The 26,597-nt window shown below is 47.3% G+C and overlaps 1 protein-coding gene and 1 long non-coding RNA gene across 2 annotated transcripts; one reads left to right on the top strand and one right to left on the bottom strand.

Annotated features, from left to right (window-relative positions):
- Nucleotides 1-7,129: 7,129 nt before the first annotated feature.
- On the top strand, nt 7,130-16,000 carry nrn1a (neuritin 1a). The gene is made up of 3 exons (XM_015974710.3): nt 7,130-7,567; nt 11,901-12,048; nt 13,359-16,000. Exons 1-3 carry the CDS (start codon nt 7,513-7,515, stop codon nt 13,585-13,587), a joined length of 432 nt encoding a protein of 143 aa, XP_015830196.3. The 5' UTR covers nt 7,130-7,512; the 3' UTR covers nt 13,588-16,000.
- On the bottom strand, nt 7,365-11,917 carry LOC139070688 (uncharacterized). Its single transcript, XR_011521169.1, has 2 exons — nt 10,439-11,917; nt 7,365-10,352 (listed from the first exon to the last, which is right to left on the bottom strand). It is a non-coding gene; the product is annotated as an uncharacterized lncRNA (long non-coding RNA).
- Nucleotides 16,001-26,597: the final 10,597 nt, after the last annotated feature.

Genomic DNA, 26,597 nt, shown 5'->3' with positions numbered 1-26,597 from the left:
GAGGAGGTGTTGCTGCTCCTGAGGAGGTGTTGCTGCTCCTGAGGAGGTCACGCTGCTCCTGAGGAGGTCACGCTGCTTCTGAGGAGGTCACGCTGCACCTGAGGAGGTCTCGCTGCTTCTGAGGAGGTCACGCTGCTCCTGAGGAGGTCACGCTGCTCCTGAGGAGGTCTCGCTGCTCCTGAGGAGGTCACTCTGCACCTGAGGAGGTGTTGCTGCTCCTGAGGAGGTGTTGCTGCTCCTGAGGAGGTCACGCTGCTCCTGAGGAGGTCACGCTGCTTCTGAGGAGGTCACGCTGCACCTGAGGAGGTCTCGCTGCTCCTGAGGAGGTCTCGCTGCTCCTGAGGAGGTCACTCTGCACCTGAGGAGGTCACGCTGCTCCTGAGGAGGTCACGCTGCTTCTGAGGAGGTCACGCTGCTCCTGAGGAGGTCACGCTGCTCCTGAGGAGGTCTCGCTGCACCTGAGGAGGTCACTCTGCACCTGAGGAGGTCACGCTGCTCCTGAGGAGGTCTCGCTGCTCCTGAGGAGGTCTCGCTGCTCCTGAGGAGGTCTCGCTGCTCCTGAGGAGGTCTCGTTGCTTCTGAGGAGGTCACGCTGCACCTGAGGAGGTCACGCTGCTCCTGAGGAGGTCACGCTGCTCCTGAGGTGGTCTCGCTGCACCTGAGGAGGTCACGCTGCTCCTGAGGAGGTCACGCTGCTCCTGAGGAGGTCTCGCAGCACCTGAGGAGGTGTTGCTGCTCCTGAGGAGGTCACGCTGCTCCTGAGGAGGTCACGCTGCTCCTGAGGAGGTCTCGCTGCTCCTGAGGAGGTCTCGCTGCTTCTGAGGAGGTCACGCTGCACCTGAGGAGGTCACTCTGCACCTGAGGAGGTCACGCTGCTCCTGAGGAGGTCACGCTGCTCCTGAGGTGGTCTCGCTGCTCCTGAGGAGGTCTCGCTGCTTCTGAGGAGGTCACACTGCTCCTGAGGAGGTCTCGCTGCTTCTGAGGAGGTCACACTGCTCCTGAGGAGGTCTCGCTGCTTCTGAGGAGGTCACGCTGCACCTGAGGAGGTCTCGCTGCTCCTGAGGAGGTCTCGCTGCTCCTGAGGAGGTCTCGCTGCTTCTGAGGAGGTCACGCTGCTCCTGAGGTGGTCTCGCTGCACCTGAGGAGGTCACGCTGCTCCTGAGGAGGTCACGCTGCTCCTGAGGAGGTCTTGCTGCACCTGAGGAGGTGTTGCTGCTCCTGAGGAGGTCACGCTGCTCCTGAGGTCACGCTGCTCCTGAGGAGGTCTCGCTGCTTCTGAGGAGGTCACGCTGCACCTGAGGAGGTCACTCTGCACCTGAGGAGGTCATGCTGCTCCTGAGGAGGTCACGCTGCTCCTGAGGAGGTCTCGCTGCTCCTGAGGAGGTCTCGCTGCTCCTGAGGAGGTCTCCCTGCTCCTGAGGAGGTCTCGTTGCTTCTGAGGAGGTCACGCTGCACCTGAGGAGGTCTCGCTGCTCCTGAGGAGGTCTCGCTGCTCCTGAGGAGGTCTCGCTGCTTCTGAGGAGGTCACGCTGCACCTGAGGAGGTCACGCTGCTCCTGAGGAGGTCACGCTGCTCCTGAGGAGGTCTCGCTGCTCCTGACAAACACCTGAGCTGAGCAGATAAAGCTGCAGTCAGCAGCAGGTTGTTACTGAATCTTCAGCAGAAGGTTGCTCTTTGATCCAGAACCGTTTTACTTCGTCTTTAAAAGATTTAGATAGAAAAGTTTGTACAAACCAACAAACGAGCTTTAGAGACACAAAGAAGTAATAATACTACTTACTAGTAGTTCAGGGAGAGTACCAGTACTGGTTGAGTAGTATTTTATTGACGATGATGATGATGATGACAATGATGATGATAATGATGATGATGACAATGATGATGAAGATGATGAAGAAGAAGAAATGTTCCCTCAGGTTTAAACTGAAAACAAGGAAACCAGTTAAAACAGCTGTAGAGTCACGTGCTGGCCACCAGGGGGCAGCATCAACCAATAGATGAACTGTAAAGCGGTCCTTTGGGGTCAGGGTCAAACACTCTGAAAGGTCAAAGGTCAGTTCTCTCGTGTGTGTAGGAGTCATGAATCAACAGAATTCAGTAAATCAACTGAATAAAGAAACCCACTGGTTCTGGTTCTGCTGCTGAAGGACGAGCAGCTCAAATCAAAGAGAGCACACACGGCAAGTCTATCCATCCGTGGTGCCCGTGGTCATCGGGGCAGAAACCCCCACACTGGAGGAGTGGTTATCCCAGAAAAAAACATATGATATATATAACACAATGGTTCTCCCACTTAGAAGATGAGACCTGTAGACCTGTAGACATGTAGACCTGTAGACCTGTAGGCCTGTAGACCTGTAGACCTGTAGACATGTAGACCTGTAGACCTGTAGGCCTGTAGACCTGTAGACATGTAGACCTGTAGACATGTAGACATGTAGACCTGTAGACATGTAGACCTGTAGACCTGTAGGCCTGTAGACCTGTAGACCTGTAGGCCTGTAGACATGTAGGCCTGTAGACATGTAGACCTGTAGACATGTAGACCTGTAGACCTGTAGACCTGTAGACCTGTAGACCTGTAGGCCTGTAGACATGTAGACATGTAGACATGTAGACATGTAGACCTGTAGACATGTAGACCTGTAGACCTGTAGGCCTGTAGACCTGTAGACCTGTAGGCCTGTAGACATGTAGGCCTGTAGACATGTAGACATGTAGACCTGTAGACATGTAGACCTGTAGACCTGTAGGCCTGTAGACCTGTAGACCTGTAGGCCTGTAGACATGTAGGCCTGTAGACATGTAGACCTGTAGACATGTAGACCTGTAGACATGTAGACCTGTAGGCCTGTAGACATGTAGGCCTGTAGACATGTAGACCTGTAGACCTGTAGACCTGTAGACATGTAGACCTGTAGACCTGTAGACATGTAGACCTGTAGACCTGTAGACAGGTAGACCTGTAGACCTGTAGACATGTAGACCTGTAGACCTGTAGACCTGTAGACCTGTAGACATGTAGACCTGTAGACATGTAGACCTGTAGACCTGTAGACAGGTAGACCTGTAGACCTGTAGACATGTAGACCTGTAGACCTGTAGACATGTAGACCTGTAGACATGTAGACCTGTAGACAGGTAGACCTGTAGACCTGTAGACATGTAGACCTGTAGACATGTAGACCTGTAGACCTGTAGACATGTAATTCCCATGTCAGGTCTACAGGTCTGCTTCATCTATGAGAGACTAAAAGAGAAAAAGAAAATTACTCTGTCTGATTTTGATTTGGTGGAAAATAAGTTTTAGTCAATAATGAAAGTCCATCTCCTTACGTCGTTACATGCTAGGGATGCTCAGTACCCCTTCTGGTACCGGTAAAAGTTAACCGATGATGATGCAGTTGCCTGAAAATGGCTTCTCTGTAGTTTCTGCTCGCCTAATATTTTTGTTTATTTTTATCTATCTCAGTCTTTTGCTGTTGAAAGCAGAGAAGAAACTAAAACGTGTATTCCAGTTCCTGGCACGTTGTGTGGTAGAAGTATCGGCGAGTATTCCGATCCAAGTATCGGTCTGGAGTAAAGCGGTATCGTTACTCCCCCATACGGCTTCGTTGGCAATGACAGGTCAGAGGTTTCATTTAAGTCTTCAGAAGGGTTTCACTCCTGCACGCTCTCCTCCACCGCCGCGATGTCGCTGGCCGTTAGCTCCCTCCAGAGATCTCCTATGGGGTTCAGATCCGGAGGTCGGCTAGGCCTCTCCAGGGCCTCTTTCACCAAACGTTTGTAGAAACATTCCTAAAATCCTTCCCTCCAACAAAATCTAGAACCTTTGTACGAACGGTCAAAATCACGGTTCATGAGACACGCTCGTTCCTCCGCACTCGTCTGATGACGAGTCCCACCTGTGCTACCCAGGTGCTCGTGTCCCTTCTCAGTCATCTACAAACAGAAACGCCCTCATTTAACCATATTTGGTCGTGCTGCATCCTGAGCTCGTGAGTGGGTTCCTGCGTTCTACCCAGAAAACAGAAAACGTTGTGAGGAGGAGACGCTGGCTGCTGAAGCTCAGAAGAACCAAACGAGTGTCGGAGGTGATGAACACGGTCGGGACAGAGGAGAGCTTCCTGTCAGGAATAAAGAAAAACTTGTCTGAGTGCAGCCTCTCGCTGTCATTCAGTCTGGTTACCGTGGCAACGCGTGTGTGTGATGGGGAGCAGAGGAGGTTCTGGGGGTTCTCCTGGTCATACAACAGAACATGGAGCAGAATCGGATCTGTCGCTCCACAACGATCCCACTTCCCAGCATGGCTCCAGACGGATCTGCCGTCAGCGCTCACGGAGACGCGTTTCCTCCTGAGCAGCTCCGGCAGGTCCTTCATAAGAACATAGAAAGGTTCTTTTATCTAACGCGTCTGAGGCAGAAGCACGAGGAGTTTCACGAGGACACAAATATAACGGAAGAAAATAAAATTTACATCAACGATTAAGAACTTCACAAAAGCAGGAAGAGAAAAAATGTGATTACAACATTCCTGAAAGCCAGATTCCCGTTGTTTAGCTCCGGTCATGTGACTCAGCTGTTTATCCACCATGATATTTATTCACTGGGTCAAATAATTAGTGGATGAGGAACATGAAGACTGAGACCTTTGGTGTTCCTGTGGTTCCCCGTCCTACCACTAGATGTTCCTCCACATGGTCTGGAGTTTCTGATGTTTAGGAGCATTTCCACACACACACACACGTGTGTGTTAGACCTACACACACGTCTGTGTGTGAGCACGGCTGGCACATGAGGACCAGGACCTTCAAATGCTTCTGATGAAGCCACTCCTGCCTTACCCCGGCGTGTATTTGAGATCGTTGCTTTCCTTCTCCTCCAAACACGACGAGTAGTTTTTAACCAGAAAGTTCTATTTTGGTTTCATCTCAATCAATCAAATTTTATTTCTAAAGCGCTTTTCAAACAAAGTGTGATTCAAAGTGCTTTACAAAATGACCCCAGATTCCCATAACAGGTTAAAAACATTTACAAACATATGCAAGCACACACACACACACACACACACACACACAAGTAAAAATTATATTAGGCTGAGTCCAGATGAGCCAAGTATGGTAACGCAAGGAAACGCCATCAGAGGAGCCGTCTGCCCCGGCAGCATCAGGTCTTCCACACTAAGTCAGGGCGCTCATTGGAGGGGGGGCATAGACCCCCACCCATAGAGCGCCCCGGAAGCTACAGTCGACCACCGCTCCCGGGGCAGAGGGCCCCCACAGAGGAAACACTGGATTAAAATGAGTAAAAATGTAATAAAAGAGCTAATATAAATGACAAAAATTAGAAAATAATAAATAAAATGATATAAACAGTAAAATAATAATTTAATAATAAAACTGCAAAAATTTAATTATATAGAACATGCAAAGCAAGCAATAAAATATAATCAAAACGAGAAATAAAACTGTAGAAAATATTTAGATAAAAGCTAACCTAAAAAGATGGGTCTTGAGTCTTGACTTAAAAACATGACCAACACTCCTCTTCTGGATCATCCAGAAGCTCTCCAGCATCTTCAGACGGGCCTGCAGGTGTCCTGGCTTAAGCAGGGGGACACATCCCAGGTGGAGGTGTGTGTTGGTGCCAGCTCTCTGCAGCTCACTCACCAGATGTCGTTCTGGGAGTTCTGCTCACAGTTCTTGTGATCATTCTGACCCGCAGGGTGAGCTCCTGTGTGGAAGATCAGCGGTCTTGGATGTCTCCTACAGGTGATTTCTTCAAGCTGCTAGGCACCTGTTGCAGGTTCAGTCTTCCCAGCCTGGTCCAGGTCCACAGCTTCGTTTCTGGGGTCCTGACATCTCCTTGGTCTTGGGTTAGTGGAGTGTGACTGTCTGAGGTTGTGGCAGGTGCCTTCTACACTGGTAACCAGTTCAACAGGTGTCATTAGCACAGGTAACGAGTGGCGGGGAGAGCAGCCTCTTACAGAAGACAGGTGTGTGAGAGCAGAAACATCGGAAGACCAAACACTTGTTTAAAAATCAGACAGTGTGAGTTCCTGGATTTTTTTTCTCATTTAGTCCGTCACAGGTGAGGTTTACCTGTGACGGACTTACACACCAGCCCGCCATACCGTAGTTATAACAAACGGATCCCAGTGGAGGTTACTTTTATTCTTCTCCAGCCTCTCTGTCTGATTCAGAGCCAACAGCAGCTCCTCGTCATCACCAGCAGGGGGCAGCAACGACCACGAGACCATGTGGGCCAGGAGGTGCGCGTGTCCAGCTCCGAGCTGGCTCCTGATTGGTCAGAACGTGTTTAACGAAGTCAGGAAACAAGGTCAAACAAAACCGTGTGTGTGTGTGTGTGTGTGTGTGTGTGTGTGTGTGTGTGTGTGTGTTCTTGTACTTACTAAATGCTGAGGACCATTATGAGGCTTTAACCAATAGAGTGAGGACATTTTTCTGGTCCTTTCTTTTTTAAATGTAGTTTTAGAGCTTCGGTGTGAATTAAGTTCAGTTCAGTTCGGGTTGGTTCTGGTTCTGGTTCTGGTTAGGCTAATGGAGTCCCAAAAATGAATATAAGTCAATGGAGGGTCCACACAAGGAGACGTGTGTGTGTGTGTGTTTGTGTGTGTGTGTGTGTGTGTGCGTGTATGTGTGTGTGTGTGTGTGCACGTGTGCGTGTGCATTGCCCAAGGACAGAATGACTGATCAGCATGGAGCCGTATTCTAACCGACAACCCACCCATCTGCAGCCAGAGGCGGATTTTATTGATTCAGACACAAAAAAATCAAATATTTTTACTTTTCCTGATGTCGTTTGCATGAATGAGTGAAACCAGCTAAATCTGAATTCCGGGATAAAGTTTCCACTTTGACACCTTTGTGTTTTAAACCTGAACAACATGATGTCACTTAGAAAACAGGAAGTGCTGCAGAGGAATAAACTAACCAATCAGAGAGCAGCCTGGGACCATTCCAACCAAATGATAAAACAATTTTTTTTATTTCTTTTGTCCTAATTTAGCAGGAATTAAATGACTTTACCTTCTCCTGTATTTAACTTTGTAACATTTTAGAGCCGAAAACCTTCAGAATGATTTTATTTCTGACCATAAAAATAAACATTTAATTAAATCAGAACATGAATCAGAATTTGACTCATTTTCTATTTTTGCCTGAAAAGCTTTGTGAACAGATGAGATCCGACCAGGATGACAGTGATGGAGAGATGGAGGGATGGAGGGATGGAGGAGGAGGAGCTTTCTCTCACTCTTTGCTTTGGGTCGGGACGCGTAAAACGGAGTGAGCGCGCAGCGCAGCAGCAGAGAGGGAGAGCAGACGCTCCGGTCAACACTTAAAGACGAGGAGGAGGAAGAGGAGCAGCAGGCGGAGGTCTCCGCCGGACCGGATGAAGCTGTTGGCGGCTTTTTGCGGGGAATGTGCAGCTCCTCCTCCGCGGCTCCAACTTAGTGACTCTGGTGTCTGATGGTGAGAGCGGACTCGGAGGATGGGAGTAACCTGGTCCTCCAGATGCCTCGCTCTCCTCCTCGCGCTCCACCTAGGTGAGGATGCTTCCTGTCAGTTTCAGGACGAACTTCAGATTCGTTTTTTAGTCTGCTGGATTAGAATCCGATTATAATCTGAGCGTCTCTCACCGTGAAACGCCTTCCTGTGACTTCTGCACAACTCATTTATCCTAAAATTACTTTATGCTGTTTTGGGTTTTTGAAGCCGCGGACACGCGTGAGCTGCGGACGGGGCTTCACTTCACATTCAGAGCGCGCGCGTGCGTGCGTTAACGGGGGAATGCCCCCCTCCCCGCCCCCGGTTGTCCCGCGCTGAGGACATTTGCTGCATCTCCTCCACCTGCAGGACGCTTTTGATGAAAGTCGTTCAGACACACTTCGGATCGGCTCCGTGGACCGGGTCCGGTTCGGCTGAGGCCCGCAGGAGATACCGACAACGAAACTATAAATAAAAACCCATCAGGAACTAAACGGGTCCGAGAACCGGTTATTAGTCGGTGTTCAGAGGCTCCATCCCGCCGCAGAGCGTCACGCCCCGCAGCGTCCGGAAAAAACATGTTTTTATTTACACATTTAAATCTTTTCTGCACTAATTAGATAAACAAATAAACAAATAAAATGTATTTATTACAGTCTGCGCGCGCTGGCGGATCACGTGCAAAAAACACTCATTTTCTTTCGTCTCTATTATCGGAGGTGTGAACGCCTGCTTCCGGGCCTCCTGGTTCGGTTCGTTTGCAGGAAATACCCCGCTCCCTGTGCCCGGGATGCGTCTAGTTGCTGCAGATGAGCTCCGAAAAATGGAGCTGATTGTTGTTTTTTTCTGCTGCTGCGTTGCATAACGGAGCTGTGGAGGAGGGCTGTGTGTGTGTGTGCGTGTGTGTGTGCGTGCGTGTGTGTGTGTGTGTGTGTGTGTGTGTGGCAGAGGAATGCTGAATTATTCAGGACACACAATCCTTCTCGGGTCTTTTGTTCCGGAGGTTTCATGTTTCAGGAAGAAAATTCTAACTTGTTTAATTTTAATAATAAAACGAGCAGCTGAATTATTTGCGGACTAATCGAATAGAATATTAATCGTTCTGGATTTCCAGAGTTCTCGGGTTATTTTGGGTTTTTGGAGCGGAATCCTGTCCCGTGCACGCGCGCGCGTGTGCCAACTGAATCCCTGCAGTGATTGGTCTAAGGTTTGGCGCGCCGCTGCAGCAGAGTCACACCTTGAGACAGAATCAGGTTAAATCTTTTGAGGTTTTATGTCTGAGCCCAGATCAGAGACGTTAAACATTTGCTTCAGCTCACGCGCGGCGATTACGTCATGGTTTGATTTTCAGCAGAACTGCGGATTTTTTATGCGTCATTTTTGTGGCTTTTTGCGGTTTTTCTAAAATTGTACGCACAAAAGATAAAAATGGCCTCATGTGTTTGGTGGGTGTGTCTGCGTGAAGCACGCTGCTTCTGCGTTCACACACTGCAGGTAACAGTGTGTGTGTGTGTGTGTGTGTGTGTGTGTGTGTGTGTGTGTGTGTGTGTGTGTGTGTGTGTGTGTGTGTGTGTAGGTGGGGTGAATGAGTGCTTGATAGGAGGCGTGAACGAAAATAAAAGAGAAAAAACTTGTGCGCGCGCCAGTCCTGGTTTGACTCCTGAAAAATAAAAACAGATTATAATAAAAAGCAGAAAACTGGAGTTTTTTTTAACAAAGATGAACGAATCAAAAATAAAATGAAAAGATTTTTACTTTTAAACGATAAAACGTTATTTTTAAATTTGGTGCAAACATGAAACCTGCATAAAAATCTCCTGATGACGCATCAAAGCGCAGAAAATCAACCAAAAATCTAAAAGTGAATTTTTTCGTTTGGACTAAAAATAGATGCTTATTAATAATGAATGAAAAGCTGCAGAAACTGGTTCATTTCAATAAAACCAAAATAATTCTAATGCATTCATGAGGTTAATTTGCTTGTTTCTGCTGCGGGTTTTGCGTTTTTGGCGCTGATTGATGCACAGTGATGCGGCAACGCGCGCGTGCAGCTTCTCACAGAGATGATGTAATGCTTCCGACACCGGCGGAACAAAAGGACTCAAACCGTTCATTACGGAACATTTATGATCAAATATTAGTTTCAATTTGAGAGGAAATAAACCAATAAATCATAATTATTATCCTGATGCTGCCGGAACCAAACGGAGGTTTTTAATTATTTAAGTTCACACATTTATTGTGAATCTGATGACGTAGAATCCAGCTGCGGGCTAACGCCAGTTGAACAAAATAAAGGCTCCTTAAAAACTCAGAACGAACGGGTTCCGGATCTTCTGGGTAGGGTCTGGAGCAGAAGGTGTACAGAATCTGGAGAACTGATCTAACCTTTGACCTTTGCGCGGTTTAACAGAGTTAAATACATCAAGTCAGAGTTGATATTCAAATAGAAACAAGATGGAAACCAAAAATTCAGCAGAAATAATAAACAGACTAGAAATCTACTTGATTTGTTCCATAAAACGTTAAAATAATAAAATGTTTCATCAGAAACAAAAGACTCAATCCTCCGCGTGACTCTGGAGGTCACGCACGCCGGTCAGGACCAGCGCCCCTAGAGGCTGGCTTTGGTACTAACTTGAAGCCCCGCCCCCCTTACGCCAAAGGACAACGTCCTGGTTCAAAAGAAACATTCATGTTCCCAGGTGTTCTCACCTGCTGCTTCCTGTTCCACTGGCCTAACTGTAGGAGGGGTTTCCAGCCAGGTGGGTAAAGGGAAGCAAGGTCGCCGGTTCAAATCCCAGCCTTGGCCTTTCATTGTTCTTATGCAGGTTTCCTCCAGACCTAAAACATACCTGCAGGTTAGCGAGTTGTTAGTGTGTGTCCCTGTGATGGACTGGAGACTTGTCCAGGTGTGTCCCGTCTCTCACCTGGTGACTGATGGCGTTAACACACCTGCTCCCCAAGGCCGTGCTGAGGACGGAGTCATCAGGAAAATGAATACATGAATGAAAATGTTCTGAAGTGATGAGGGCTAGAATACACTCTGAGAGGCGCTGGGTTAAAAACAACCCACTGGGTTATTCTGGTAACGGGTCGTTTTGGACTGGGCCAGCTCAGGCTGGATTAATGACCTGATGTGCGGTTAAAGATCCCGTAACAGTTACCTCTACTCAGTAAAATGTAAATAAAAACATTTTAAAGACACAACAAATAAATCTGCAGAACCAAACGGGTCACCTCAACGAGTCCTGCAGGTTGAACTCATCACCAAACCAAACTAACTAACCAGCTAAACATCTGAACAAACATCAACAAGGTGTTCACGTGGAGGGGGCGGAGCTTAAACAAAGAACCCCCCACTGTCCAGCCGTGTCTCGTCCTACACACCATGCTGCATCAGTGCACAACCTGGTGGAGCGGAACCGTTATTATCCAAACCGATCAATTGGGCCAATCAGCTGCTCAACGAACCACGAGTCTTAGCTGGCAGAGGTCATGTGGAGGGGTGTGTGTGTGTGTGTGTGTGTGTGTGACAGGAGCTTGTTCCCCTCTGTGAGAGTGAGGGGGTGACACACACGCACGCTTCATTTAACCAGAACATTTCAGTTTGAGACAAATTCAGGAAAAGGTTTGGTTCTGTTCCGTCAGCTGTCCTCAGGTATGTCCCTCCTGGGCTACAGTAGTTACCATCCATCTAGTTTCTAATGACTCACACTCACACACACACGCACACACACACACACTGACTCACACACACACACACACACACTCACTCACTCACTCACTCACTCACTCACTCACTCACTCTCACACACACACACACACACACACACACACACACACACACACACACTTTTCCTTTCCTGCTTTTGAGGATCTGAGTTTGTATAAAAATTCCTGCTTCTGGGAAAATCAGATGTTTGATGGAACGTTAATCCTGCAGATTCTGGTTTTCTCGGGATCTCTCACCTGCTTCCATGGATTCGCTGTTTCAGACGTTTCTCTCGTTAATCCGTGGCCAGATCTGATCCGGAAGCAGAACGTCTCACAACAGCAGCGCTGTTCTGCCGGTCCTGCAGCTCTAGGGCCTGCTGGTTCAGATCAGATGTTGGGACAGAGAACCCTGTCGGAGCTGCAGGATGTCGGTCCGGCCCACACGGGTCATGTGTGGCTCCAGCTCTGGACCCAGAACAGGTTTAGATGTGAAAGCATGAACTGAATCACTAACACGACGGTCTGGGAACTGTTCATGAGTTCAGGCAACCAAACGTATGACTGGAAGGGTGACTAGATTGGTTTAAGACCTAAGACCATGAGACCTGGATGGTCCAGTTGAAACATCTCAGAGTGTCAGAAGCTCCTCTCACAGCTGTGTTTGTGTCCCTCCAGTCTCCGTGCTGCAGACAGTTCTGGTTGGTGCTGGTCAATGTGACTCCGTCTTCAAAGGATTCTCAGACTGTCTGATTCGACTGGGGGACGACATGTCCAACTACCCCCAGGACCTGGACGACAGGGAGAACCTGCACAAGATCTGCAGGTGAGTTCCCTCACAATGCTGGGTCCATCGAACAAGGTGTGAGTGATGATGGGAGGAGAAGAAGGTGAAGGGGTCACCTTTAACCAGGGCTGTCCAATCAGAGTCAACCAAATTAATGATGTCACTAACAGCTGATAAGAGAAAAATCCAACAGAGACCGAAAATCCAGGAATCACCTGACTTAGAGCAGGTGTGTTTACAACATTTAAACCTTTAGGCCAATGTTAAGTCACATGGTCTCTAAGCCCCGCCCCAACCAACAAATACATAGTTAACATGTTAAATAGCGTTTTACCGACATTAAATAAAGATTAAAACCTGATAAAAGGGAAGCGAAGCTTCTACATGAATGCAGAAAAACCAGACGTGAGCAAGCGTGTGGATCAGAACCCAAACCGAAGATTAAAATAAATACAAGAAACAGGCTTTGATCTCCATCCCAACCTGCAGCTCAGAAACCAGAAATGTGGGCGGAGCCAAGTCTACATCTCTGACCACAAGCCCCCTGAGGGTGGGAGGGGCATATGTGCGACCTGCCAGCTCAACCGGGTGGGCACCAGATGGCATACACACACACACACTCACACACACGCACGCACACACGCACGCACGCACACACGCACGCACACAGGTTTTTAATTCAGTGACAGCTCCATCACAGACAGTGATAAGTGTGTGTGTGTGTGTGTGTGTGTGAGAGAGAGGGGGGTGTTAATACGCCTCCTCACACACGTTAATTGCTTTGAGACGAGGCTCCGACACGACGCGGGTTAAGAGGTCAACGTCAATAAGAGCAGATTGGAAGATTGGATTAGATACGCTCAGTGTGTGTGTGTGTGTGAGTGAGTGTGTGTGTGTGTGTGTGTATGTGTGTGAGAGTGTGTGTGTGAACCCGGCAGCAGAAAGAATGAAAATCAAAAAGTAAAATTTGAGCATAAACATAAAATGGAGCAAAGTGATGATTGTTATTAATAGTGATAAATAATAACATATTAATTGATGATATTGTTTAATAATTAGCGCGCTGTCCTGTCAGAGAGTTTAGCCGTTTGGACCAAAGGTTAGTTCAGGTGATCTAAGATAAACAGGCTGGTTGTTCCTGATTACTGGGCAGCGCCTCCTCTCTGGAGGAGCCGAGGAGGTGGGGGTGTGGCTCAGAGCTGGGAAACTGCTGGAGTCGTTTCAGTATTTGTGTTTTTATTTGCTTTTGGCGCCAAGTCGGCTCTTGGCTCCGCCCCCAGACTAGTAGATGCGTTGAGTTTGGAAGCAGCCTCCCACTGGTGGTAATCCTTGCTGTTTTCTCTCGCCAGTTACTGGGACAACTTCCATTCCTGCGCCACGACGGCGCTGGCCGACTGCCACGAGGGAGCCACGGACCTCTGGGAGAAACTGAAAAAGGAATCCCGCAACCTGAATTTCCGGGGGAGTTTGTTTGAACTCTGTGGTGGTGGGAACGGGGCCCTTGGGTCTGCTCCTGCCAGGGCCCTCGCCGTGTTCCTGAGCACCCTGACCACCATACTGACTCAGCTGGCGTTTTAACAGGAAGGAGCAGAGAAAAATAAAAGCCCACAAAAACAGAAGACAACTCCGCCAGACAGGAAACCTGAACAACCGCGTCGGGGTTCATCAGAAGAAAATTCACCATGATTGGATTTTTATGGCTTCATCACAACCTGGGCTGCCCTCTGGGACTTCCTGGAGTTGCCATCCAATCACGCGCAGACCCTGCCTGAGGTCAACAACATGAAATATTCAACATGCTGCTGAACTGGAAGGAAGACAGTGATGAAATATTGATGGACACTTGCCCACTTACGATTGTGGAATTACATAGTATTAAAGTCAGCCATGCATTATTGATGTTTAGTAGGTGTAGCCAGCGCCGTGGTTAGCTCCCACGCGGCTCGAGGTTGTTCCTCAACGCAAAAACAAGCGTGACTCCACTGAATCCGTATCGCCATCGCCCGTTTTTACAATAATAAAAGGGATCATTTCATTTTCTACGCCAGCGCGACTGTTGGTGGTGCTGAACGAACGCTCGATGATGAATTAGCCTGATGTTTAATTTTCTTTCAGCAGTTGTGGCGTTCATGCTACAGCCAGCAGCTATGAGGTCATCACAACAGGCAGTGAGGTCACCAAATTTCTGTCGGTCTGGAAATGATTCACCTTCCACTGACACATTTGCATTTTTTTTTACCTGTGTTCACCTAGCTAGCTAGCCTGCTAACATGCTAGCTACTACTTTATGAAGGAAACATGGAAGCTTGATTCTTCCTGGTTCCGGTGCTAGTCTGGTCTCCTCTCCAGGACCCGAGGTGGAGGGCTGTGGGCCAGGATCAGGTCCACTGTTCAGATCTATGTTAACCTGCATGAAACCAGAGTCCCACAACATTTCTGGAAATGGACACAAAAGTCTAAAAGCATGGTTTAATGAAGGCTGAAATTTAAAGCTAGGCTAATTATGCTAGCCAGAGCAGCATTAATGATAACCAGAGAAAGCCTACGTGAGCGGCAGCTTCAGATTATTTATTGGTTTGGACTCCTTATTTCTAAAGTAACACAGAGCAGTTTCCAGCTTCTCCGCTCTACTGGTAGAAAGTGGAATTACAACTGTCATAACAAACTTGCTGTAGCTAGCGCTAACAACAAGCTAATGCTAACATGAGCCAACTAATACTAGTATAACCCTCAAAACAAAAAGATCAACACTGTTGAACTAAACATCTTACTTGCAAGTTCAGTAGCAACAAAGCCAGGTCACCATCAGTCCGTGACTTTGTAGCCGCCTTTAGCTCCCTCAAACTACCGCTGATGTTTACTCTGGTTTTAGCTCTTTGCTTTATCTCTAAAGACATCAATCTCATACGTTTACTTCCAGGCTCCTCCATGACGCCAACAGAGAAAGCAAACTTCTTTTTCTTCTTCTGCTTTCAGGTCAGCAAACTGAAAAAGCTAACTGCTAACGTTTTATTAGCTCCTGGCATGAAAAATAGCTAACGTCCATTAATCAGGTAAGCGCGCCCTCTAGGCCACTTACCTGTTCCACAGAACTGTTCAGTGCAGTACGTGGCCAGCAGAGGGCAGCAGAGAGGTATCAAACATGAAACAGGTCGTTTGTAACTCAACCGTCATTGAGATCAACGTTAAAGCGCTAGCTTTAATCCTATCTAGTGTTACTTTTCCCTATGTCGTTTATAGGAGGTGTGGTTTATTTACTTTAATCTTTACTTTTAAAGTTAGTTTAAATTCTCTTTTAGACTTTGAGCTCATTTCCAGAACGGGTTTGGTGGAGCGCTCGTTTTATCCACCTGTAGCTGCTGGTTGACTATCGGCATGGTTCTGTTGGACCTCGTTAGCAGAACTGAATGCTAGCTTTTTACAGGATGGCAGCAATATGAAAATAAAGGTTTATGGTCAGTGTAGCTACATAAATAACACACATGTATATGTATGTATATGTATGTGTGGACAATAATGGAACCGTGGCTGAAGAGTGAAATGACTGTTTCCGTTTCCATCCCGGTGGTTTTAGTCCAACATCAGCGGTGAACTCTTAGCCCAAACGAACGTAGCATCATAAAATCTAGAAGTTTGTTTTCCTTTCTGTTCTCAGACGTTTCAATTCCATTCAAAATACTTTATTAATCCCAGAGGGAATCATTTCCACTGCCTTCTGACTCGAAGATGTGCTCTTCTGTTTGTTTGTTTGTTTGTTGCCTGGCTGGTTGTCACTTTGTTTCTGGAGATGCTACTAAACAGAAGATGGACTAAAATCTTCTATAGAGAGAAAATGTCTATGAAAAAGATTTTGAAAAAAGAACCTTTTGAGAAATGCTTTATTAGAGATAGTCAGTTTTAAATCAGATTATATCCCCACAGAGAAAATAAAGAACAATAACGATAAAAGATGAAGAGAAATAAATGAAACAAATGATGTTTCAAGCTGTGAGTGGTGTGGTTTTACTGGACTGGAGCCTCCTCCTCCTCCTCCTCCTCCTCCTCCTCCTCCTCCTCCTCCTCCACCTCCTCCACCTCCTCCTCCTCCTCCTCCTCACAGGCGAGTCCATCCATTATTAATGAGGAGAGTCTCAGAGTCGCCCTTTCTACTGATGCGCAGGAGGAGGAGGAGGACCACGGGGTTAACATGAAGACCAGGTTCTGCTCATCTCAGCTCTGGAGTCACATTCATAAGAAAAACATTGGTGTAACAACAAATAAACAAAAACAAATAAATAACGGTTGTGTGAGTTAGGGTTCAGGTTACTGATCTGGTTTGCTTTTATTTTAACAGCAACAAAAATAAAATTAGACGTAATAATTCTCATCTTCAATAATCTGTGTGGATTAAAACGGTGTAATCGACGCGTCGGAGCACCAATGTTTATGAAACGTTTTATTGTTATTTAGTGAATCATCTACAGCAGACCTGCTCTATCATTCAGGGCTGATTGTTATTTTTATACAACTATTATAACAATAATGATTATTATTATTAGGCCAAGTCTAAGGCCTAGTCCACACGTAGCCGGGTTTTTTTTAAAAACGAATATCCGCCCCTCCAAAAACTTGCATCCACACCACCTCGTTTTAAAAAAAATTCTGTCCACACGTACCCGGATAAATATGTTGTTAAGGACATGCCAGACCTGTAGGGGGCAGTACTTCCCCCGTTCTTAACCTCGTCCTTCGTCTGTGGTCTTCCACAAGGAGCAGTAATTCCTCTTGCAATAACAAACAAGCAAACAGCGCTTGGACAGTTGATAAAGCGAGCGCAGCTCTGAGGGCATCCATGATGTCGGCTAGTGTAAACACAGGTCGCACACGTGATGTCAGCATTTTTTTGTCGCGGAAAGTGACGTCGCGGACCTTAAAACTCCGGTTTTGTCTGTCCACACGCAGACACCCAAAACGGAGAAAACGCAGATCTTCACTTTGGCCGGAGTTTTTAAAAAGATCCGTTTTCGTGTGAAAAAACTCCGTTTTCGTGTGGATGACAGGCCAACACGTAGAAAATATCTACGTTTTGGCAGATCCCCGGCTACGTGTGGACAGGGCCTCAATGCTCCATCTCAGTCTCAGACGGGCGCCGTCCCTGAGGCGTGGTTGTTCTGCGTTGCAGCTCTGGCGTTAAGTCCACCCATCAAACGCAGAGCGTCATGATTGGCCAGACATGAAACTCGGGCCAATGGCCGACCTGCAGAGCTACGTCCTTTTGCTTCAGCTGGTCTGGATTCCTCGGCTACAGGCTGGCAGCACCGTCTCCATGGAGACGGAACCCAAAATACCATCCTGGGTCTGCAGCTTGAGATGTAAATAGAACGGGTTTGGGCCGGTTCTCCCTGTGGAGCGGAACCAGAATGCCGGCAGCCTGGAAGCAGAATCCGGGCTGAATGTGGAACTGTCCGTCACGTGTGTGGGGGAGGGGCTTAAATGGGTCAGAAGGTTCTCCTCTGGGTCGACGGCACACATTTCATCTGGACCCGGTTCTGCAGAACTAGCTCGGTGGGTGGATGGGCTCCAGACAGTTGCTGTGAGGAAAGCTGGAGGTGAAAACCACAACAACGACTTACGGTGAGTCTCAGCCAATCAGAGAGCCGTATCTAACAGACCCTGCTTCAGAAGACTGAACATCTGAATCTGGAACGCCCCATGATTCTGGTTCTGGTCCAGGTGACCTGAAGCAGACATGCTGGACTCAACTGGTCTCTGTGGAGATCAGAACTCACCACCATGTCCAGAACACACTGGAACCAGGAGGTTCTGAACCAGAACCAGTGTGGACTCGACAAGTTTGTCTGGTTTCTGGTTCCCAACCAGAACCCGGTCTGGATCTGGTCACTTCTGAGCCAGGTCAAGACCTCTTCCACACGAGCTTTTCACTCCAGAACTCCAGAAAAGGTTCTGACATCAAATGTCTGAGAAGTAACTCATCAGTGGAGTTCAGAGATCCAGAACCAGAACTTCAGAAAAAAGGGTTGTTCTAGTCTGGCAAGCAGGTCAGACAGTCTGATGTTAAACCTGTAGGAGGCGTAGGAGGAGGAGCAGGGGGAGGGAAGGGGAGCAAGGGGAGAAAAGGAGGAGGAGCAGGGGGAGGGAAGGGGAGCAAGGGGAGAAAAGGAGGAGGAGCAGGGGGAGGGAGGGAGGAGGAGGAGGAGCAGGGGGAGGGAAGGGGAGCAGGGGGAGGGAAGGGGAGCAGGGGTACAGGTCAGACAGAACCCAAGAGTCTGATATTAAACCTGTAGGAGGCATAGGAGGAGGAGCAGGTGGAGGAAGGAGGAGAAGGAGGAGGGAGGGGGAGCAGGGGGAGAAATGGAGGAGGAGTAGGAGCAGGGGAAGGGGGAGGAAGGGGGAGCAGGGGGAGGGAGGGGGAGCAGGGGGAGGGAGGGGGAGCAGTGGGAGGGAAGGGGAGCAAGGGGAGAAAAGGAGGAGGAGCAGGGGGAGGGAAGGGGAGCAAGGGGAGAAAAGGAGGAGGAGCAGGGGGAGGGAAGGGGAGCAAGGGGAGAAAAGGAGGAGGAGCAGGGGGAGGGAGGGAGGAGGAGCAGGGGGAGGGAAGGGGAGCAGGGGGAGGGAGGGGGAGCAGTGGGAGAAAGGGAGGAGGAGTAGGAGCAGTTTGAGGGAGGACAGGACAAAAAGTGATGACAAGTGACCCCACTGGTACTGCACCTTTCAGAGTCAGAGGACTCCAAAGCTCTCTACGCTACACAGAGTCATTCATCCATTCACACGCTGGTGGTGATGAGCTACCATGTAGCCACAGCTGCCCTGGGGCGCTCTGACAGAGACCACCACCAGCAGGCAAAGTGGGTTAAGTGTCTCGCCCAAGGACACCACAGCAGAATTCTCTGGTCGGAGCCGGGATCGAACCCGCAACCTTCTGATTAGTGGACAACCCGCTCCCCTCCTGAGCTGCTGCTGTCCTAAAAGACTCAGAGAGACAAGAAAACTAATATTAATCTCCCAGAGAGGCTGACAACACACACACACACACACACACACACACACACACACACACACACACACACACACACACACACACACACACACACACCTAAGGGAGTATACTAATGAGTTTATTGCATTCTGCCCTCAGACAATAAACGAAGCGATCAGTCACAGGAGGAACATCTGTGGAGCTCCTCTTCATCAGCAGCCGCCTCATCAGCACTTTAACATGCTGGGTGGGGGTGAGGGGTGGGGTGGGGTGCGGGGGGGGGGCTTCATTAGATCTATAAAAGATCAGGAGACAACATGTGAGGAGGAGCGTAAATAACAAAGTAGTCACACTTTCAGAGGAGGAGGAGACATCTGTAGGAAATTAAAAGCTCTGGAGGAAGAGGAGGAGACTTCTTAGAGGATCTCCTTTGCAGGCTGATGAAGTCGTACACCAGTCATTAGAGCTCAAAGACATAATGAAGAGGAAGAGACGACATCTGTGCTGCAGCCTCTTCATCCCTCAGCAGGCCTGTAAGGAGGAGAAGGAGGATGAAGACATCGTGTGACAACTGGGGGAAAACTTGCTCAAAGACTTAAATTCTCACAACAAATAAACAAAAGAGAAAGAAAAACCGAATGTTTTTACTGAAACTGTAGAAAAGTTCTAAACAACCTCAGTTAAGAGAAACAGTGGCTAAACGGAGCTGACAGCTAGTCTAGTTCAAAGGTCAGGATGTCTGCATGAGTAACCACGAGTCTCAAACCGTTAGCTCTGTGGCTAGCATGAACCAAAGGCCGGTCTGGGCTATTAGCTCACACTAGTTGTAAGCTCAGACTAGCCATTAGCTAAGACTAGCTATTAGGCCATACTAGCCGTTAGCTGAGACTGTCATTAGCTGAGACTAGCTATTATGTCATACTAGCCATTAGCTGAGACTAGCCATTACGTCATACCAGCCATTAGGTCATACTAGCTGTTAGCTGAGACTAACTATTACATCATACTAGTTGTAAGCTCAGACTAGCCATTAGGTCATACTAGCCATTATCTAAGACTAGCCATTAGCTATTATGTCATACTAGCCATTAGCTGAGACTAGCCATTACATCATACTAGCCATTAGCTGAGACTAGCCATTACATCATACTAGCCATTAGCTGAGACTGGCCATTACGTCATACTAGCCATTAGGTCATACTAGCCATTAGCTGAGACTAGCTATTACGTCACACTAGTTGTAAGCTCAGACTAGCCATTAGCTAAGACTAGCTATTAGGTCATTCTAGCCATTATCTAAGACTAGCCATTAGCTGAGACTAGCCATTACGTCATACTAGCCATTAGCTGAGACTAGCCATTACGTCATACTAGCCATTAGCTGAGACTAGCCATTACGTCATACTAGCCATTAGCTGAGACTAGCCATTACGTCATACTAGCCATTAGCTGAGACTAGCCATTACGTCATACTAGCCATTAGCTGAGACTAGCCATTACGTCATACTAGCCATTAGCTGAGACTAGCCATTACGTCATACTAGCCATTAGCTGAGACTAGCCATTACGTCATACTAGCCATTAGCTGAGACTAGCCATTACGTCATACTAGCCATTAGCTGAGACTAGCCATTACGTCATACTAGCCATTAGCTGAGACTAGCCATTACATCATACTAGCCATTAGCTGAGACTAGCCATTACATCATACTAGCCATTAGCTGAGACTGGCCATTACGTCATACTAGCCATTAGGTCATACTAGCCATTAGCTGAGACTAGCTATTACGTCACACTAGTTGTAAGCTCAGACTAGCCATTAGCTAAGACTAGCTATTAGGTCATTCTAGCCATTATCTAAGACTAGCCATTAGCTGAGACTAGCCATTACGTCATACTAGCCATTAGCTGAGACTAGCCATTACGTCATACTAGCCATTAGCTGAGACTAGCCATTACGTCATACTAGCCATTAGCTGAGACTAGCCATTACGTCATACTAGCCATTAGCTGAGACTAGCCATTACGTCATACTAGCCATTAGCTGAGACTAGCCATTACGTCATACTAGCCATTAGCTGAGACTAGCCATTACGTCATACTAGCCATTAGCTGAGACTAGCCATTACGTCATACTAGCCATTAGCTGAGACTAGCCATTAAATCAGACTAGCCATTACGTCAGATTAGCTATTAGCTGGCAGGTGATACACGAAGCCATTGTCTTGTTTTTAACTGATATTTCAGAATGGATTAAAGATCTTATAAACCAAACAGGCTCTTGATTTACCAGTTGATCTACCGCCCAGTCCTCACCTGTGGTCACGAGCTTTAGGTAATGGCCGAAAGAACAAGATGGCGGATACAAGTGGCCAAAATGAGTTTTCTCTGCGGGGTGGCTGGGCTCAGCCTTAGGGAGAGGGTGAGGAGCTTGGACATTCGGGAGAGACATGGAGTAGAGCTGCTGCTCCTCCATATCGACAGGAGTCAGTTGAGGTGGTTTGTGCATCTTATGCTGTGACGCTTCCCCAGGGAGGTGTTTCAGGCATGTCCTGCCAGCAGGAGGCTCCCTGGTCAGCCCAGGACACGTTGGAGAGGTTACAATCTAGCCCAGGAACGCCTTGGGGTCCTCTCGGAGGAACTGGTGGAGGTGGCCGGAGAGAGGACGGTCTGGAGCTCCCTAGTTGGGATGCTGCCCCCGCGACCCGGATCCGGATAGGCAGAAGAAGATGAGACGAGAGACTAAACAGTGAAGCAGCATCCCTTTGTTGTGGAGTTTGCACATGTAGTCACACCCACTAATTTGCATCTGATACAGGCCACGCCCCCTGGGTAACCCCAGCAGCTACAAACTGGCTTCCTGTTATTGTTGCTGTGTTTGTGTGATAACGTTCACACACATGCTGTGAGACTTAAGTTACATTCATCTGTTTGATTCACTCCTTTAGCCTGCAGTTATTGCTGCTATCGAGTTACTGCAGGGCTAACCAGGCTAACTGGGTTAGAGGCTGTCGCTCTGCCTCGGGTTAACTCAGTTAACCCGAGTGACGTTAGAAAAGCTCCAGCTCTTTATTTCAACTGGGATGTGTCTTTAGCGAGCAAAACAATGTGTTGTAGTTCTCAAAGTAGGGTGCAAGACCCTTTTGTGGGTCATGAAACCGAGGTAGAGTTTATATCTAAACATCTGCAGAAGGAGCCTCCAGCTCTGCGTCACAAAGGTGCAGCAGAGTCAGCAGGTTGGAGGACAAACACTCCTCAGGAAGCTGCAGGATGAGACACTTCCTGTCTAGATGTTTGAGGACACTTTGATCTGAGAGCCTTAAAAGGCCACCCCAGTCTCCCAGAAGCCAGAGACCTTTGTACAATGACTTGGTTTCCACGGTGACAGAGTGCAGCTCACCTGTGACTGAAACAGGAGAACTTTGACATTTTCTTCATCGTGAGACAGATCTGATTAATGCTGGAGCATCTTTACTTATTTCCCAGGTGTGATTGTCATACCTGCCTACCTGCAGCGGCCTGATTAGCTGTTATATAAATGAGTTTATTAGCTGAACAAACAGCTTGTCTCTGTGTGTTTTAGCTGCCAGCTGTCCTCGTTTATCCCACGTGACATGAACGCAGCACAGCTCCACGTTCCTGTCTTGTTTTCCACTCGACAGATGACGTAATGGATGCGGGAGAACTCCTCTCTCTCCTGGTTTCCATGGCGATGGCCATAACAGATTCCAGAGGTGTTTTCTCTCACCTCCGAGGAAAAACCGTCTCTATCACGACCGCTGTGTGTGTGTGTGTGTGTATTATTAGAAGTTATGAAGTTATCACACCATGTTCACCACACACACACCACTGAGGAGAACATGGAACAGAAATGAAGAGAAGGGGAGTATAACCCAGTTCCATCCCCATGGCAACTACTCCTTTGTAAAAGAGTTAATTTACATCTAATTAAGGACCCGTAAGACTTAAGATTCCATAGGAAATATGAAATCAATGTTCCGGATCGCTGGGTTATTTTAACCAGAAGAGTGGAACTTTTTATTGCAGGGATTATGTAACACTTTGTATTAATGGAGAGACAAGAGAAGAGAGAGTCACCCTTAAAACGTTTAAGAAGATTTATTTCTAAACAATTTTAAACAATTTTAAACAAGACTAACTCTAAACTCTGGGTGATGAATGATCTTGGTGTGACTGAGACGTGAGATGGATGGTGTATGTGTGAGTGATGTCATCAGAACTCTCGTATCCGGAGAAGCAAGTCTGAATGATGTTGTGATGTTTTGCTCTTAAGTTATGATCGGAGTTTCATAAACACATGAGACGCCATGTTTGTCGCTCCACACATACCCTTAAAATGAGACCTCTGTACAGATCCAGACTGCCAGGTCCTCGAACCCCTCTGTCGGTACCGGAGCCGGTGAAACAGCGTCAGCAGTACGACAGACTAGTGTTTGGATTGTCTCCAGGTAAAAAGCGACAGTTGGTTGACAGCGTCAGATGTTGTTGTTGGTGACCGTTGGTTACTTAATACCCCTGCTAGAGAAGCGGATGTTTTCTATGAGCGTCTCAAACCCTATGGGTAACAGTTCCACGTGGTGCTACGGTCCATGTAGGTGAGGTCTCTCTGTATTACTCGGATCCTGGTGAGCATAAGTCTAAAGTGGAGTTTTCTCCTTTTTATGATAACATCTCGTTTGCTCTTTCTCCAGCTACAGTGGATCGTGTTACATTTGATGGTCCGACCATGGTTCTGGTAGGTGCTGCGTGAGTTGTCGGCAGATCCCGGTCTCAGGTTTCAACCAGTGTCTTACTCCTGGTCCTCCGCTGATTCTGTCGTGATATTCACTGCATGCCTAAACCTCTGCCTGTCGTGGAGTTTGTCACTTTTCCTGTTCCGTCACTTCTCCGCACGGTTGACCTTTCTAGGGGACTCGGTCCGCAATGTCGGGAGCCGCCTATCTCGGGCCATCGCACCAGTTCGTGAAGCACCGGCTGCCCAGGTGCCTCCGCCTGAGCCGGCCGGTCCTGCTCCTGCGCCTTCAGCTAGAACGTCGAAGGTGGAGTGATTTCTGTTGCCAGACTCGTTGGTTCCAGAGCTCTCTATCTCGAGTTACACAAGTTTGTCCATGTTTGTGTGTGTGCAAGGTTGTCTTTCCTGTTTATACATGACGTGCAGACTTGGGTGAGTTGAGGTGAACTTGCTGTGGGTTCCTGAAGTCAGGTAATCAGGTAGTTAACAGTAGATGGGTTCAGTCCACATATTACTGTTATCCAAATTAGTTTTTATATATATGTTCACTAATCGTAATTCCTCATGGGAACATTCACGTGTAGGTTGATTACTAACGTCACTGATTTACATTTTAGTGCTCTCGGTCACTCATATCTATCTTTTTTTTTTATAGAACTTTACTACAGTGATTAAGTTTTGAAAACTTTATGATTAACTTCGTTAATTTACCATTATGGGCTACAACCATTTTTGCCCTTTATTTTGAAGACATTTGTACTTAGTGCAGTGATTTCTCCCATACGCAGTATAGGGTTTTATCAATTGTATTCTTTTTGCTCCACTTTTGCATTACACGTAGTGTATTGCACCCATTTCTTCACTTAAAACACTAATTCACATAATTGCTACACATAGTACATGCAGGTACTCACAGTGCTAGGTTTCTTTTTGTTTGTTAATTTGCATTAGACGCCATTTTGTTGTGTCTACATTAAAGTGCCCTGTGCTGTGCTCTCTCTCCTCTCCTGAGTTTTGCTGATGATCCTCGCTTCCTGGGGGTGGACCTATGACTCGTCATCGGATTCTGCTTCTCCTGATGGGTGTTCCGGCTCGTAGGACCAGGACGTATGTGGATTCCAGCATGGCTGCTGGGATACTTTGCTCGCTGGGACCTGACCTGCCTGCTGCTCTTTCCTGTACTGAATCACGATAAGTGCAATTACAAAGATCAATATACTGTTTTGAAAGTATTCCCTACCCGTGGATACACTAAGTTTTGCTCCTGCTTCAAATTATTACCTCCACCTGAATACCTTAATAACCTGCTGACTTGTGTGCTTCCAAAGGGATTATGCAAGACTGTTGAAACCATGTACTGTTCTTCGGAGTGGGGTTCGTACCTCACCACTTTTGGCCTCTTCCAGGGGAACTACACCTTCCCCTGTCATCGGAGTCCCTTTAGGAGTCTGGTTTGTTCAACGCCAGGTGGTCTCTGTACGGACCACCATACCATTGAAAAGGGGGGATATGTAACGGAATGAAATGACTGTTTCCACTCTCCTCTGACACAGAACTAGTCTGCATGAGATATTGTTCAAGATCTCATGCATTTGCTCTAACCTGCTTCTTTCCAGCTCAAGAGAAGAATGAAGAAAACGACTCTCTCCTTTTAATAACTCAAAGAACTCTATTTTTAATAAAGCTAATCAAACAAAGTGTTAGTCAATAATAAGATGTGACCAATCTGTGAAATGAAAATATTAATTACTTTATTATAATCCTATAGAATATAATAAGTAATATGACTTTAACTGTTTCCACTAAGACTGATCTCACGTAGCGTTAAGACATGACACATTGCTTTTACTGATCCAATCAGAATCTGCCAGATCTGACGGAGGCGTGGTTTTGGTGGTGTTTGGTAAACCTGTCATCTTTTCATTCGACCATAAACCAAAACATCCGAAGTATAAAACTATGCCCACGTCATCTTTAACGCCAGTTCAAAGCGTTCTAGAGAAGTTTTCGGAGTGGCCGATCCGTAACTCGCCTCTTCAGCCGAGAGAACCAACGACAAGTTGGATAAAACCTGTTGCTGTTCCACCTGCTGCAACGGTTCCTTTCAGAATAAAAGCTGAACCATCACGACCCCGTTTTGGGTCTTGTTAGATGCCGATAAACTGTCGTGACCCGGAAGTATCTCAAGACTGGACTGGTCGGCTGCCGCGGCTGTTTCTATAAGCTTCGGCTCCAAAAGGTCGAAGCTGGACCTCTACACCTCCTGATCTAGACGGGGACTTCTGCTGAGGGTACGTAGACCGACAGAATGGCGTTGAATGTGTTTAAGAATCTCCAAATCAAAGCTTAGCGCGAAGACATCACCTTCACTTCCCACCAGAACTAATCGTTTCTTCGGATTTGCTGGTTCTGAACAACATTCCACACTACACCATTCTCCGTCTCACTCACCTTAGTGACACCATACATGTAGTGTTAAAGTTAGTCTAGTTTAATTTGTTTAGTAATAAATCTTTAAACTTTTAAAACTTGACTCTCTCTTCTGTTGTCTCTGAGTGAATACGAAGTGTTACCTAATCCCTGCAATAAAAAGTTCCAATATTCTGGTTAAACAGTACCCACAGATCCATAAGGTTGATTTCATATTTACTATGGAATCTTATGTCTTATGGTTCATTAAATAACATGTAGATTAACTCATTACACAATCCTAACCCACTCCAGCAGTGTGAACTCCAATTTCCTAGATTTCCCAGCCTCTGGTTCTCCAGCTCCTGGAGATGATCCATGTTGAGCGTTTGTGAGAACTTCCCGTCTCCCATAAGGTCAGAGATAGACAAACTTTCTTGGTGGAAGTTCTGA

This window comes from Nothobranchius furzeri, chromosome 7, assembly GCF_043380555.1.
Source record: "Nothobranchius furzeri strain GRZ-AD chromosome 7, NfurGRZ-RIMD1, whole genome shotgun sequence".
Classification (NCBI taxonomy): Eukaryota; Metazoa; Chordata; class Actinopteri; order Cyprinodontiformes; family Nothobranchiidae; genus Nothobranchius; species Nothobranchius furzeri.
This window is presented reverse-complemented; position numbering and strand designations above follow the sequence as displayed.

What these genes read in the sequence shown, in the direction of transcription:
- nrn1a (XM_015974710.3), top strand. Translation starts at nt 7,513, where the DNA reads ATGGGAGTAACCTGGTCCTCCAGATGCCTCGCTCTCCTCCTCGCGCTC. An exon ending in CCTCCTCGCGCTCCACCTAG is followed by an intron (nt 7,568 to 11,900) that starts GTGAGGATGCTT and finishes GTGTCCCTCCAG; the next exon opens with TCTCCGTGCTGCAGACAGTT. An exon ending in AACCTGCACAAGATCTGCAG is followed by an intron (nt 12,049 to 13,358) that starts GTGAGTTCCCTC and finishes TTCTCTCGCCAG; the next exon opens with TTACTGGGACAACTTCCATT.